The 12,565-nt window shown below is 37.3% G+C and overlaps 2 protein-coding genes across 9 annotated transcripts; one reads left to right on the plus strand and one right to left on the minus strand.

The window, feature by feature from the left end:
• Positions 1-1,758: 1,758 nt before the first annotated feature.
• LOC137948732 (probable inactive shikimate kinase like 2, chloroplastic) lies at positions 1,759-5,867 on the plus strand. Of its 4 annotated transcripts, XR_011111653.1 has the most exons (10): positions 1,759-2,063; positions 2,805-2,989; positions 3,081-3,275; positions 3,487-3,548; positions 4,112-4,178; positions 4,280-4,398; positions 4,576-4,752; positions 5,155-5,327; positions 5,470-5,516; positions 5,703-5,867. XR_011111653.1 is itself a non-coding variant. In XM_068794887.1 (8 exons), exons 1-8 carry the CDS (start codon positions 1,827-1,829, stop codon positions 5,259-5,261), a joined length of 1,149 nt encoding a protein of 382 aa, XP_068650988.1. In that variant the 5' UTR covers positions 1,759-1,826; the 3' UTR covers positions 5,262-5,553. The 4 variants fall into 4 exon arrangements, 1 of the variants encoding a protein (XP_068650988.1); XR_011111652.1 differs by having other exon boundaries at positions 5,155-5,516; XR_011111654.1 differs by lacking the exon at positions 5,470-5,516.
• A 928-nt stretch (positions 5,868-6,795) lies between these two features.
• Positions 6,796-12,162, minus strand: LOC137948695 (inactive poly [ADP-ribose] polymerase RCD1-like). Of its 5 annotated transcripts, none has more exons than XM_068794838.1 (7): positions 12,056-12,162; positions 9,453-10,846; positions 9,042-9,283; positions 8,781-8,872; positions 7,735-7,932; positions 7,561-7,656; positions 6,796-7,098 (listed from the first exon to the last, which is right to left on the minus strand). In XM_068794838.1, the coding sequence occupies exons 2-7, from the start codon at positions 10,733-10,735 to the stop codon at positions 7,096-7,098; spliced, it is 1,914 nt and encodes a 637-aa protein (XP_068650939.1). In that variant the 5' UTR covers positions 10,736-10,846; positions 12,056-12,162; the 3' UTR covers positions 6,796-7,095. The 5 variants fall into 5 exon arrangements, with proteins under 5 accessions (XP_068650939.1, XP_068650935.1, XP_068650936.1 ...); XM_068794834.1 differs by having other exon boundaries at positions 6,796-7,183; XM_068794835.1 differs by having other exon boundaries at positions 6,796-7,183; positions 9,453-10,927.
• Positions 12,163-12,565: the final 403 nt, after the last annotated feature.

The raw sequence follows: 12,565 nt of genomic DNA on the forward strand, positions 1-12,565 counted from the left end.
TTCTGCAGAGGATAATTGAAGAGTACTTCTTTCTACATAAGTGCTCTCTTGACTATCTATCCCGACATGTCTGTATGTATCATGCAAGGTATAACATAATTATATACATACCGAAAAGACTGACGATAATTCACAGAAATAGAACTCTAAAACCACCATTAAAACTAAAAAAACTCTGGCAATAATTCACAAAAAAATAAAGGGGCGGGCTGATCTAACCTGTGGGGTGCGTGTTTGCCTTCCTTTCATCACTACGACTTGGTTTCAAAAGAACAACGTCTTATTGGCCGCAAGCACCTCCAGCCGAGAGAAAGAAAGGGGAGAGAGGGGCAGATGAGCTTCCTTTTGTTTCGTAACTTTTCAATATGCTCCATTCACCTCTATAATTTGTTCCTCGGTTACAAAAAATTGATTGACGGCGAAGAACGAAGAGATTGAGGAAGAAATTGTAGAAATAGAGAATGAAATCGAATAAAAACAAAAAAAAAAACTTACCTAAAGAGGTAGATTGAAGACCTCTTCTTTCTCTATTTAGACTTGGGAAAGATTCGACTGAGGGAACTTCGCATCGCCATCAGTGATTTCCTTTCTATTTCCTTATGATTTTCCTTTCGTTTCGTCGAGCCTCAAATCCTTGATTCGTCGATTCCTCGAAATCGAAGCCCGAAGACATAAAGTGGAAGAGAAAGTCAAAATTAAGCCTGAAGACAGTGAATCATTGATTCCCTAAAATTGCTCGTTAAGTAATGAGTTGGCTTGCGAGCCGTTGAACCAAACTGTGGTTCGCACTAGCTCGGCTCGTTAACTTAAACAAGCCCAAGCCTGATCTCAAATTTGGTTCGAGTTCGGGATTTATCGAGCCAAACTCAAGTTGTTTGTAAACCGGGTCAGTTCGATGCCACCCCTAGGTGTCACTCCTCCATCTCTCCATTGCTCTTCCTTCTTCATTTTCCTTTAGTCTCACATTGCTAATGCAATGAGGACCTTTCATGTTTAAATACTACTATGCCACACATATTCACAGCCATGCCTAACATGTAGAGCTAAGGCAGGATTGGTTTTTTTTATAGATAAGAGTTACAAAGTGAGAGAGAGACAGAAAAAGAAAACCCTAAACCATTGGTACACTTCAGTACCAGGCTCTTAATTTCTATGAGTTTATTTATTTCTAACACAGAATATAACTTATTAGAAACCCAGTACTCTCCGTTGGTGAAACAGCCAAGAAGTACCACGGGAAATAGGGTCGTTGTGCACTGTAAATTTCTAATTTGCTGATCACAAAACCAACAAAGAAGAAACTATAAAACCTATTTGATTCACAGGCACACTATATAACGGCAAATAGTTTTAGTCCTGAATGAACATGCCAGTCTGGTAGAGGGCTCATAACTTGACTTTCAGGTGAGATTAGAGCACGATCTCTTTTATAAACGCTGTCTGTGTGAAACCCGGCAATTCTTGTCGAACAATGGAAAATAAACGTTTATTTATATGCTATTATAGTCTCTCAACAAAGTTAAAGAATTCAAACCAGTTTCTTCACGTACCCATTAACAAACTGGTTTGAATTCTGGTTTACCTTAACGGGTTGAGTTCAAACCGTTCGACTGCCCTAGCTACTATGAATCGATGGGGCCTATATATGTGCTGAGACTGGATAATTGTCCGGAAGAGTAAATAGAACCTTCATGGACTTTCCACGGTGGACATGGGTTTTGGCAATGGATTGCCGGCTCTGGGCTGAAAGGAGGGCCCTTGTCTTCTTATGCTGAAGATTACAAGCGTTATCCGGTTTTGTTCCGGCGAGGGAGCTCAACCGAGTAATGGCTGTATCTCTCTCCTCCACTGTGTACTTCCATTCTCTGAACACTCGCAAAAGCTTCAAGCTTGGCCTCCCCAGATCATTCAGCTTCGCTTCAAGCACCAATTTTACCTTTAAAACGCTTTTCGAGACTCAGGCTTGTTACCATATCGGAAAGAATGCGACTTACCTCTCGCCTGTATGTTGCGTTTCTGTAAAATGTCTGTCCGCAGCACCTGTGAGAAGGAAGAACTATGAGGTGATTATAGATTTTTCGTATTTATATGATTTTCTATTAGTTTTTTTCTTTATTATCAGTTATGTGAAAAGGAGGGACGATATTTTCTGGAATTTCGAAGAAATAGCATTCATGGAAGTAATTTTCTTGCCATGAAGCTACCGATATTTCTGAATTTATGCTCTATAGGGTGTAAGCCGATGACCAGAGACTTCGAAAGTCATCTAATTTCTAAACTATTAGCTTAAAAATAGGAAACCGATGCAGGAATTAGTGTGTACCTTCCTCATGAAAATGAACTGAGGTTGGCCCTTTGCACAGAACAACTGACTCCAAGTTCTCTGTCTATAACCTAACTGGACCGTATCTATTTCCTGCTAAGCTTTGCCACTGTGATGTGGGTACTAAGTGTTTTCACCGTCGAAGCATCCGTAGTTGAAAAAAAAAAAAAAAACTAAGTAAACTGGATTGTATCTACTTTATGCTAAGATTTGCCACTGTGATTTGCGTACTCGGTGTTTTTTGTCAAGGTATCAGTAGTAGAGAAAAAAAAAAAAAAAAAACTTTGTATTAAAATGTCTTTGAACGTGGAGAAGTTGGATCTGTGCTTCTAAACTAACTGAGCTATTGTCACTAATGATGAGATAGTGTTTCCTGCACATTTAGAGTTAACATGTTGATTTGGTTCTAAAGTCTATGTACTTGGACTATCTTTTATCTTATCAACTTTAACTTATACTTCTGATGTGAAACTCTGTGCAGTTCTCAGATTGTGTTGCAGAAGTAGAGCTGAAGCTTCCACTAGAGGGTAGAGATGTTCAATCCAGAGATGTTTTTGTGGATGTAAAGGAAAGTTTCTTAGCTGTCAAACTGCAAACCTCTGAAGCTAGTATGTCTATTCTAGAAACAGCTCTTTATGAGAAAATAAAGCCTAGTGAAGCTATCTGGTGAGGAAAAAGTAACTTCACATAAACTCCTTGTATGTTTGAAGCAAGATGTGCCTGGCCTAAATTCAGGCATCTTTCCTTATCAAAATAGGTACATTGATGAAGATCATCTGGTTGTAAACCTTAAGAAGCTTGACACAGACATAAAGTGGCCTGATATCACAGAGACATGGGAATCCCTAAAAGTAGGTGTTATGCAACTCCTGAAGGGAACATCAATCTACATTGTGGGGGAATCAACAGAAAATAACCAGAAAGTTGCAAGAGAACTTGCAGTGGGCCTTGGGTATGTTTCCTCTTCATGATGAACTTGAAGTCAATTGATTCGGAAAGGAGAAAAGGAGGAAGGATATTTGTCATTCCGGCCTACACCTAGTTTTCGGCCTAAAGCTATGACCTTAGCATTTTTCTCATTACATAACAATTGACTCTTTAGTATCTCAGTGAATCACAATTTACCTCATTGGATAGCTAATTTGTGTTATGCAATTTCACAGGTATACACCACTTAATACAGGTGAATTGCTAGAAACTTTTGCGGAGAAAAGCATTGATTCTTGTGAGTATACTAGTTCAGCATGCGCTTTCTCCTACACTTTTGTTCTCCTTTTATGAACCAAAATGTTCAATTCTGGTGTTTTGAGCTCTCTCCTGTTTTGAAAGTATTGTTGATTGTAGTGGACACTTTTAGAACTAGTTTATGAGCATCTTTCATTCGCCTTTTATGAACCAAGATATCCAGTGTCTTGAGCTCTATTGATTTGAAGCTATTGTTGATTTCATTTCTCTGAGTTTGATTTTATAGTGGTCCTTGTACATGCTATGATCTAGTCTTACATGAGAAGCTGTTCACTAGAGTTTTTTTTTTTTTTTTTTTTTTTTTTTATTAAAAAAGTGATAATAATACAAATTAGGCTTATGATGGAATATCATTGTTGTCTTTTAGTCTTATAGAAAGAGATTCATTAAGAAAAAAGATAATAATACTAATTAGGTTTATGATGGAATAGAAATGTTGTCTTTTAGTCTTACTTGCATTGTCAGCCAAAATTGGTTATAGACCTGCCTGAAAGGACATACAGAGCCAAGCAAAATCCAAGATATTAATGTCAGGTTTTCCAGGGGTCATTTCAGAGGGGGTGGATGCTGTGGCAGAAGCAGAAGCTGCTGTTCTAGAAAGCCTCAGCAGGTAAACCTTTATTTGATTTTTATCTGTACACATGCCAGCTCCATTTTAGAGATATATCACCTTTTTCATGCTGTTTCATGTGACCCATTTTCTGGATGCAGTCATGTTCGAACTGCTGTTGGAACATTAGGGGGCTCATATGGAGCTGCTGTAAGGCCAGACAAATGGCGCCACCTGCATGCAGGGTTCACTATATGGGTCTCACAATCGGAAGCTACTGGTACGGATTTTCGTTCTTTGTACTACCTATACCGCAGCTTTTCATTCAATGCTAGCTATGAAACTCAATGAAAGTCAATTCAAAGCTGACACACGCCAGCGAGCGAAGTGCTTGAGCCCGCTATATATATATTAGCTATCTCATTTTATTGATGACCATTCTTATCTTTCCATGTAGATGAAGCTTCTGCTAAGGTGGAAGCTCAGAGGAGTATCCTAGATGGGAATAAGGGTTATGCAAAAGCTGATGTTATTGTCAAGCTGAGCAGATGGGATCCTGAGTACATCCAAACCATTGCCAAGTCCTGCCTCAGTGGCCTTAAACAGTTGATCATATCAGACAAGAAACTACCAGGTACCCATTAACTTTGAATGTTTTAAAGCCTAGCCTGTTTAAGCCATTGGACCGGTGGTGACATTATATATACAAAAGAGAATACAGACATATTACTATATAACTATATAGATATAAAACACCAAGCTTAAAAACACATAAATTAGTTGAAATAAAACGAATGAAGTCAGACAAATACAGACAAGCTGCTACAATCCTTAAATTAAATATTTAACCTATATGCAAGAATCAACTTTGAGAAGTTTAAACCATTTAAAAATATAAACAAATATAAATAGCTGCTACCATTTCCCTTTTCATGTTGTAAAATAACAAAACTCAATATTTAACCCATTAGATGTTGGTGACTTAATGTTGTCTTGTGCCCAACAATTGATGGGATAAAAATCTCTTTTTTTATAGGGAAAAAGAGTCTTTACATCAGATTAGGATGTAGGGGTGATTGGCCCAACATCAAGCCTCCAGGTTGGGACCCCTCTAGCGGATTGGATGTTTCTTCGGATGCATAACGGGAGCTCAATCAAATCCAAGAGCCTGAAGACTTACTGTTACCTGCCTCCCCCCTCCAGAGCAGAGTAAGAATGTCAAGAGTTACTGTTATATTTTTTTTTTCTATCTACATTTTGTATAAATGGAGATGCATCATCGGCTTCTCTTCTATCTTTACCAACATTCTTTCACTTGAGAATCTGTATAATTTCCTGCAACATGTACAAGACGGGGCAAAAATTCAATCCACTAACACGTTGAACCTTGTGTCATGGGTAAAATTATCATCCTTAACCTCATTTTATTCTTCCATCAGGTGGTGGAATTAACCCAAACTTCTTTCTGGAGCAAAAACTTCTCTTTTCGATCCATACTAACGTGTTTTCTTTTTCAGTTCTTTCACTTGGAAGCTATTATCAGAAAGTGGTCATATGAATTATAACCAATTAATGGCTTTTCAGGAAAAGAAGATATTAGAAGCACATTCATTAATGGATAGCTGGCGACAAGATCTCTACACCCGTGTCCCTGACCATGTTTTCTGTGTAAGAGAACAGTATTCGCATATACATGTTTAATCTTGAAAGTATATGTGAACTTATATGTTGTAATTATGCTTAGGTTAAATGGAGATATAGAGAAAATGAAGCTATTATCTTTCCTAAGCGACTGAAAAATTATTGTGATTTTTTTCTCCGATAGAAATCTAGCGGTAATCAGTAACATGGGAACGTTGCTATGTTTCCACCAGAGTTCTAACAGTAATCAAACTATAATTACACTTATAATTTTTCTATCTTTCCACGGAAGATCTATAAAGTCACGCCAGCAGAGAGTTTTTCTAAACGAAAGTCTCTAGTTCAAAGTAACCTAGATCTTGTGGAATGACGAGGGAAACTGCACTGTTATCATTTGCTCCTGCCAAAGGGAGGCCTTTCATCCAGCTAATCCGGAAAAAGGGAGAATCACTCGACTCCAAACGCTTTCTGCCCAGCGAACCAAGAATCCCTTCTTATCTTCAACCAGATTTCGTGACTTTCAGCTTCTCTTCCTAGAATGTAAATCACTATCCTTGTGTAAAAGTGTAAAAAATCATCCTTGGATCCAAAATGGTAAAATAAAAGAACTCGTTGAAAATTTCAGATTTATCCTGTGCTTCGCTTACTATCCTCCTCTCGCACTGACAGAAAACTAAAGGCAGAATTAACATTTGACAGGCATTTGTACAGGTCAGGTCAACAGACCAACCAATCAGTATTCAAAAATTTCACCATTGAAGTGGGGATCGATTCCCATGCATTACATGTTTCATCATCACTCTGTTACTCATTTTTCATGCGTTTCCATGCCCATTGCAATAAATGCATGTCCCAGAAATATCCAAAAGATGTTAGAAAACAAACCACACTTACTGCAAAGGCCACATTCGAAACCTTACACCCTTAAGAGCACCTCTATATCTGCAATAATGTTTAAAATTGCCCACCGAATCCCCATTATGGGTTTTGTGAGCCAGAACTAGTAAAACAGCAATGGACCCCAAGGAAGATGGAATTGAACATGAAAGATCCACATGTATTATGCTGCAAACGCTCACTTGAAAGAAAATCAAGCAGACATTTGGATAAATTCCAAAAACTAACAAGGAACAAGACTAGAACTAGAGCCTGATGTTTCAAACAAACCAAGGAATTTGATGTCCACAGCAACCTTATATTTAACTACAAACTAAAATTAGTTAGTTGTCCACTGATCACATTTTGAAGTCGACACATTTTATATGAACAAAGATATGATGATAACACGAATCAAACAGCAGCAGTAGATCATCTCTCTGCAAGACTCCAGCACAATTTACTGCAAGTATGAAGTCACAGCCAGTTTAGTTTGAAGCTTGTGATGCTATCCCATTCACTGGTTCATGCCTCAGGATACAGGGTGACTGAAAACACATGATACAAAAAGCCATGGGTCACAGATCTAGGAAAGTCACAGTGAGATGACAAAACCCTTATTTCGGCGACCGCAAAACTGACAAAACTAAAGATACAATCTTGCCTTAATTAGAAAAATAGTAATAGACCAGGTATGAAGATCTCCATATTAATCAATTCACATCGTCGTCAAATAGCATCAGAACTTCATAAGCTAGCAAGCCATAAAAAGACTGACAGGTTTTGGCCATCATTCCACTCATGAATCTTGCTTCTAAAAAACCAAGTAAAAGAATAAGACCAAGAACCAGGTATTTCTTATGCTCATTTCATCTAAACTAGGCAAAGAACATCAAGACCATCTTTCATAGCATCACTACTTTACCTTGTGTTGTATACTCATTATTGTTGACTTCAGCAGCTTGTCACCAATTATCACCCTCAACTTTTTTATGAAGTCAATCCGAGTTAGTTTCTTCCTCTGTTAGCCATACTCATATATATTAGCCAATATATAAATTACATTAAAACTAAAAAAACAGTTGAAGACATTCCATACCAGATACTCATTGTAGTAACGATCAACCATATCCATGTGTTCACGAGGAATTTTATTCGAAATTGCATGGAAGAGCATCGGGAAAGGCATCCAGGGCGATTTAGGCATTTTCTGGCGAAACCTTATAAGGCCACTAGGTGCTCTACCTTTTCCTATAGGCAGCTTAGCCATGGGTGGAAATTTCTTACAGCTACCCACCTAAAAAGTGAGGGAAAATGTGAGGAAACATATTCTGATATTGTTGAGAGATAGATAGAATAAGGGAATTTTTGTGATTAAGAAGGTAGTCGTATTATGATGCTCCTAGACAATGGTTTTTATATTCTGTTTTGTTTAAGTCATTGGGAGCGTATTTGTCCAGTGTATGGCAAAGTACTTAAGTGGGAGTTAGGTCATGGTTAGTTTCTAATTCCACCATAAGTACATTGCCGTACAATGGAAAAAATATGCCCCCAATCACTTAAACAAAACAGAATATAGAAACAAATGTCTAGTCTACCCTCATGCGAGTATCATAAAAAGACTACCTTCTTAATTACAAAAACAGCCTTATTCTACCTATCTTTCAACAGATAAGAACAAGCATAATAAAATGAGTCACCATCATTTTCAGGTTCCAACTTAGGTTGAACACTTAATGGTCTCCCTCTAGCAATTGAACAAATAGAAATAATAACAAGGAAAACGAGACATGTGCAAACAAAAGAGAAGATGTGAAGTGTGACAAAGTAAATTAAAAACCAAAAACTAATCGATCATACAACCATTAGATTCAAAATCAAATGCCCCACCAGGCTGGCTGCACAACCCAGAGAGGATTGATGAACATCAGTCTCTACAGGTCAATGACAAGACATAACACTACCTATACTCACATAGCAGTGAAAGGCATCTATTATTTCTTCATTCGAAAGGAATTGTACTTGTTCTCAAGCACAAAAACCACAAATCAGCTCAACATGAATTAAGAATTTAGATCTACTTTAAAATACAAAATAGCACAGATTTTTTCCTTGCATCCCAAGAAAAAAGAAATAAAAACTTACAGAATCAGAAGGTGAATCGCCCTGCTGACATCGACTATCAGCATGTGTGATGCTTGACTCAGCTGATGTGCAACTACTATCCTCCAGCAACTCTAATTAAAAAAAGGAACAACAACAACAACAACAAAAATAGAATTGATGTGCATTTCCAAAGGATAAATGAGCACACCATATATTACAATAAAACAATTCAAAATTTGAGAGAGAAAGAAAAAGTGAGAGGAAGAGAGGAGAAAGCAAGTGAGAGAGGATGAAAATCACCTCTAATACTCTGAGGCATCCTAAAGCTCACTACATATTCTGGGAAGATGTGTGAGTTCATATTCATACTCCACACTGTAAAATGCTTTGGATTCATAAGATCATCTACAGCACTATCAACGTTTTCACTGCTTGGTTGAAACTGTTCAGATTCAGGAAGAACGACTTCCATGTTTCCCAAGATGACACGACATAACACCATATGGTACATTCCATTTTCGTCAACATCAGAATGACATGCACTGTAACACACACCCCACCCCAAACAAAAAAAAGAGGAAAATAAGTGCTGAGTACAATCAATCAATAGAATGCATGAAAAACAAAACTTTTAGTTAAAACATCACCTACATTGACATAGTCTAAAACCACTTGTAATAGAATTTTAACAATCAGAGTAATGAATGTCACCTGATGTGAGAACAGTATGCCGATGTAAGATGAACACCAATACCATACATAGGCTTCAAATTTAGCCTCCTACAATGTCCAATCCCGTAGAGCATGATCCTCTTCACATCCTCAGAAGAGACTGATATCCAACCATACCTCACATTAGCATTGCCACGCCTGCTTTTTACAAACTCCCCCTGCTCATTGAAAAGCTTCTTTCTATTAAGCACCAAGGTGTTCTCCAATGGTGCTCGATAAATGCCAACTACACTGTTTGTGTTGATGAATTGCCCCAAACCAGACAAAAACATCTTCCGCACAACTTGGTAGTCTTCACGGCTACTAAACAATTTGGTCAATCCAAAATCAGAAGTTTGTGGAATGGGAATTCCATGAAGCTGATCTGCTCCATTAGTTCCATCATTTTCTGCATAACTTTGATCTCCATTAGTTTCATCATTTTCTGCATAACTTTGATCATATTGTCCTGCTCCATTAGTTCCATCATTTTCTGCATAACTTTGATCATATGGACCTGCTCCATTAGTTCCATCATTTTCTGCAGAAATTTGATAATATTGATTACAGACAATATCAGGATTTAGTTCAATTTGCTTAGCTCCAGGTCTCGGACCCTCACCAAATTCCCCAAAAGTCAACTTATCCCTACCATTTATAGCAATCTCAAGTTTTACCTCAATTTCACGGGTCCCATTAGGCTCTGCATTTAAATGAGTATGTTGCTCTCCTCCACAAGTGCAAAATTCAAAATCAATGTGCAGTTCTGGAAAGAACCAACTACCAGATTCATCAATCCATGCAATTGACTGTTGTAAGCCAGACAGCAAATCAACTTTAACCATTCTCAAAAAATCAAAAATCACAGGATTGCCTTGGTATACCACTTCAGTAATAGCCTTCTTTTCCTTGAAGTCTTCCCTGACCAACTGCAGGAGTTCTTCAGAAATGTCATTCCATTCACCGTTTTGGTAAAACATTAAACATTGTAGAAGACCGCTGCTTGTGAAGTTGGAATAATTTTTAAGCACAGATTTCTGGAAACAATTGTTTGCACAACCACCAAGTGATGAAAATCTGGCATCAGAGGATTGTTCCACAAAAGTAGCTTTCTCCTGTGAGATTGCTAACTTATGATCTGCTGCAGTGCTATTGAAACATGTAGCATGTGTGCCTGATGTTTCACTTTTGAAATATGAAGCACACTTAGCTGTTTCTCTTTGATTCAAGTCAACCAGACACTTTGTTCCACTATCCGATACCTTTACATTCCTGACTTCCATTTCTATCTACAAAAGTAATAACAGCCAAAAGCCCAATAATCCCTGCTCTATGCACAAACTCAGGTTTGACTCATCTAAGTCCTGCTATTTACAGCAACATAAGGTCATTGCCTGCACAATAGTTTACAGGTCTGTCCATTGTCATAAACAGTATTTTACTCCCAGAAATGCTTTAACCATTACAGTCATTGCCTGAAGAATAGATTACATATTACAGACTTCACTGATGTTAGACATTGACCAGAAAAATCATGATACCATTAGTAATAAATAATTGTAAAAAAATACTTAGTTCTACAGCCCTAATATGATCCTAGAAACAAAAACAATATGAAACACTGATTTGCAGTTTGACAAGGAATTTCAAGAGATAGAATACTAGTCAAGGAAGTGAATTAATAATCTCATTGCCATGTCAAAATCTGTTGCAACTATTCTCAAAGTATTTATCATCCATACCAGGAGCAAGGACTGGCCGATTCCTTTCTTGAAAAATAACTATACCACTAATAACATTTAAAATTTTAAAAATACATACCCCTAATTACCTCCCTGTTAGCAAAAAAAAATAGTGACAGTTTTTTATAAAGATATAGTAATAATGAACTAGTGTTTTTTATAAAAATAAAAAGTAATAAAAAAGAGTAGTATCATAAAAAGAAAAGATTATTTTTATAAAAGTAATAACAAGGAGTAGTATCATAGAAAAGAAAAGATCATTCTTGCACCAGAAGAAAGCCACTAAATTTGCATTAGAGACGCTGACCTTGATAAGCGTACACCATGCTTAAAACTAAATAAGCAAGCAATTATACAGTCATGATACAATAGAAAACCCTATCAGAAGGCCAAGACAGTTGTCAGCTAATAGACTAAAATCAGAATAAGATAAAAGTTCCAAATAGCACAGGCATCCCAAATAATTCGCTCAAATTTCTAACGCTGATCAACCAAATATAACTTAAAGAAAGAAAACACGGAAATGCACACAATGAATTTGAATATGAACAAACAGAATCCAGATTTAACCTCTTATTAATGGACCAGCAGAAAAAAGGGATAAAAATCTCATTTTGACACAAAAATTAACACATCAGAACCGAAGAACCACCAAAAGCCAAACACACCGGAACCACCTTAACTATAATAAAGAGATAAGGAGATAAAAAAAGAATAAACACTGCTACTTTTTTTTTTTTTTTTTTTTTCTTGCAATTGTTGAAACGATTTCGAACGAAACCAATCAAGAAGCTAAACACTAAAAAACAAGAGAGACACATAGAGATCAGCAGATGAAGAAAATGATCTAAACCAATATACCTGTGATAAATTCAAATTCGCATTTTCATTTGAATTTGGTTTTCCATTTTCGATAGGAGGGATAGATGACCGGGAAACCCTAGCCCTTACTCGCGAAAATGCGAAACGATCAAATCCACGCATTGACGGCGTTAATAAAGACTCTCCTCACGACGTCAACCGAGTCGGTGGAGGATCACGGATTGATCCCGTTTCTTGCGGGCAAAGAAATACCGAGATGGGGCAGACTCGAGACCCGCAGAAGGCGAACCCGTGTTTTTAGGTTTTAACGGCGTGACTGAACCAGCAGTATGCCTGTTTCGAGCCGTTGCTCTTTTCTCGCTTTGATTGTATGTACTTTTTCTGGTTTGACGATTTAGTAGTCACTTGATGCGATCTAGAGGACCACGGACCACGACTTGATCATGTCCAGTGGCACGCGTGTCTACTCTTCATTGGTGTTTATAAAGTCTAATAGTGTAAGAATTATAAACATAAAGTGATACATCATATTGTGAAACTATCATTCAA

Source organism: Aristolochia californica, unplaced genomic scaffold (genome assembly GCF_029961685.1).
Source record: "Aristolochia californica isolate CCGP_79_NKW_82.1479 unplaced genomic scaffold, dmAriCali1.0.hap1 SCAF_13, whole genome shotgun sequence".
NCBI lineage: Eukaryota > Viridiplantae > Streptophyta > Magnoliopsida > Piperales > Aristolochiaceae > Aristolochia > Aristolochia californica.

Coding starts and splice junctions, on each gene's coding strand:
- LOC137948732 (XM_068794887.1), top strand. CDS start 1,827: ATGGCTGTATCTCTCTCCTCCACTGTGTACTTCCATTCTCTGAACACT. Junction 3,276..3,486: donor GAACTTGCAGTGGGCCTTGG/GTATGTTTCCTC, acceptor GCAATTTCACAG/GTATACACCACTTAATACAG. Junction 3,549..4,111: donor GGAGAAAAGCATTGATTCTT/GTGAGTATACTA, acceptor CAGGTTTTCCAG/GGGTCATTTCAGAGGGGGTG.
- LOC137948695 (XM_068794834.1), bottom strand. CDS start 10,735: ATGGAAGTCAGGAATGTAAAGGTATCGGATAGTGGAACAAAGTGTCTG. Junction 9,284..9,452: donor GCATACTGTTCTCACATCAG/GTGACATTCATT, acceptor TGTGTGTTACAG/TGCATGTCATTCTGATGTTG. Junction 7,657..7,734: donor GTTACTACAATGAGTATCTG/GTATGGAATGTC, acceptor TATGGCTAACAG/AGGAAGAAACTAACTCGGAT.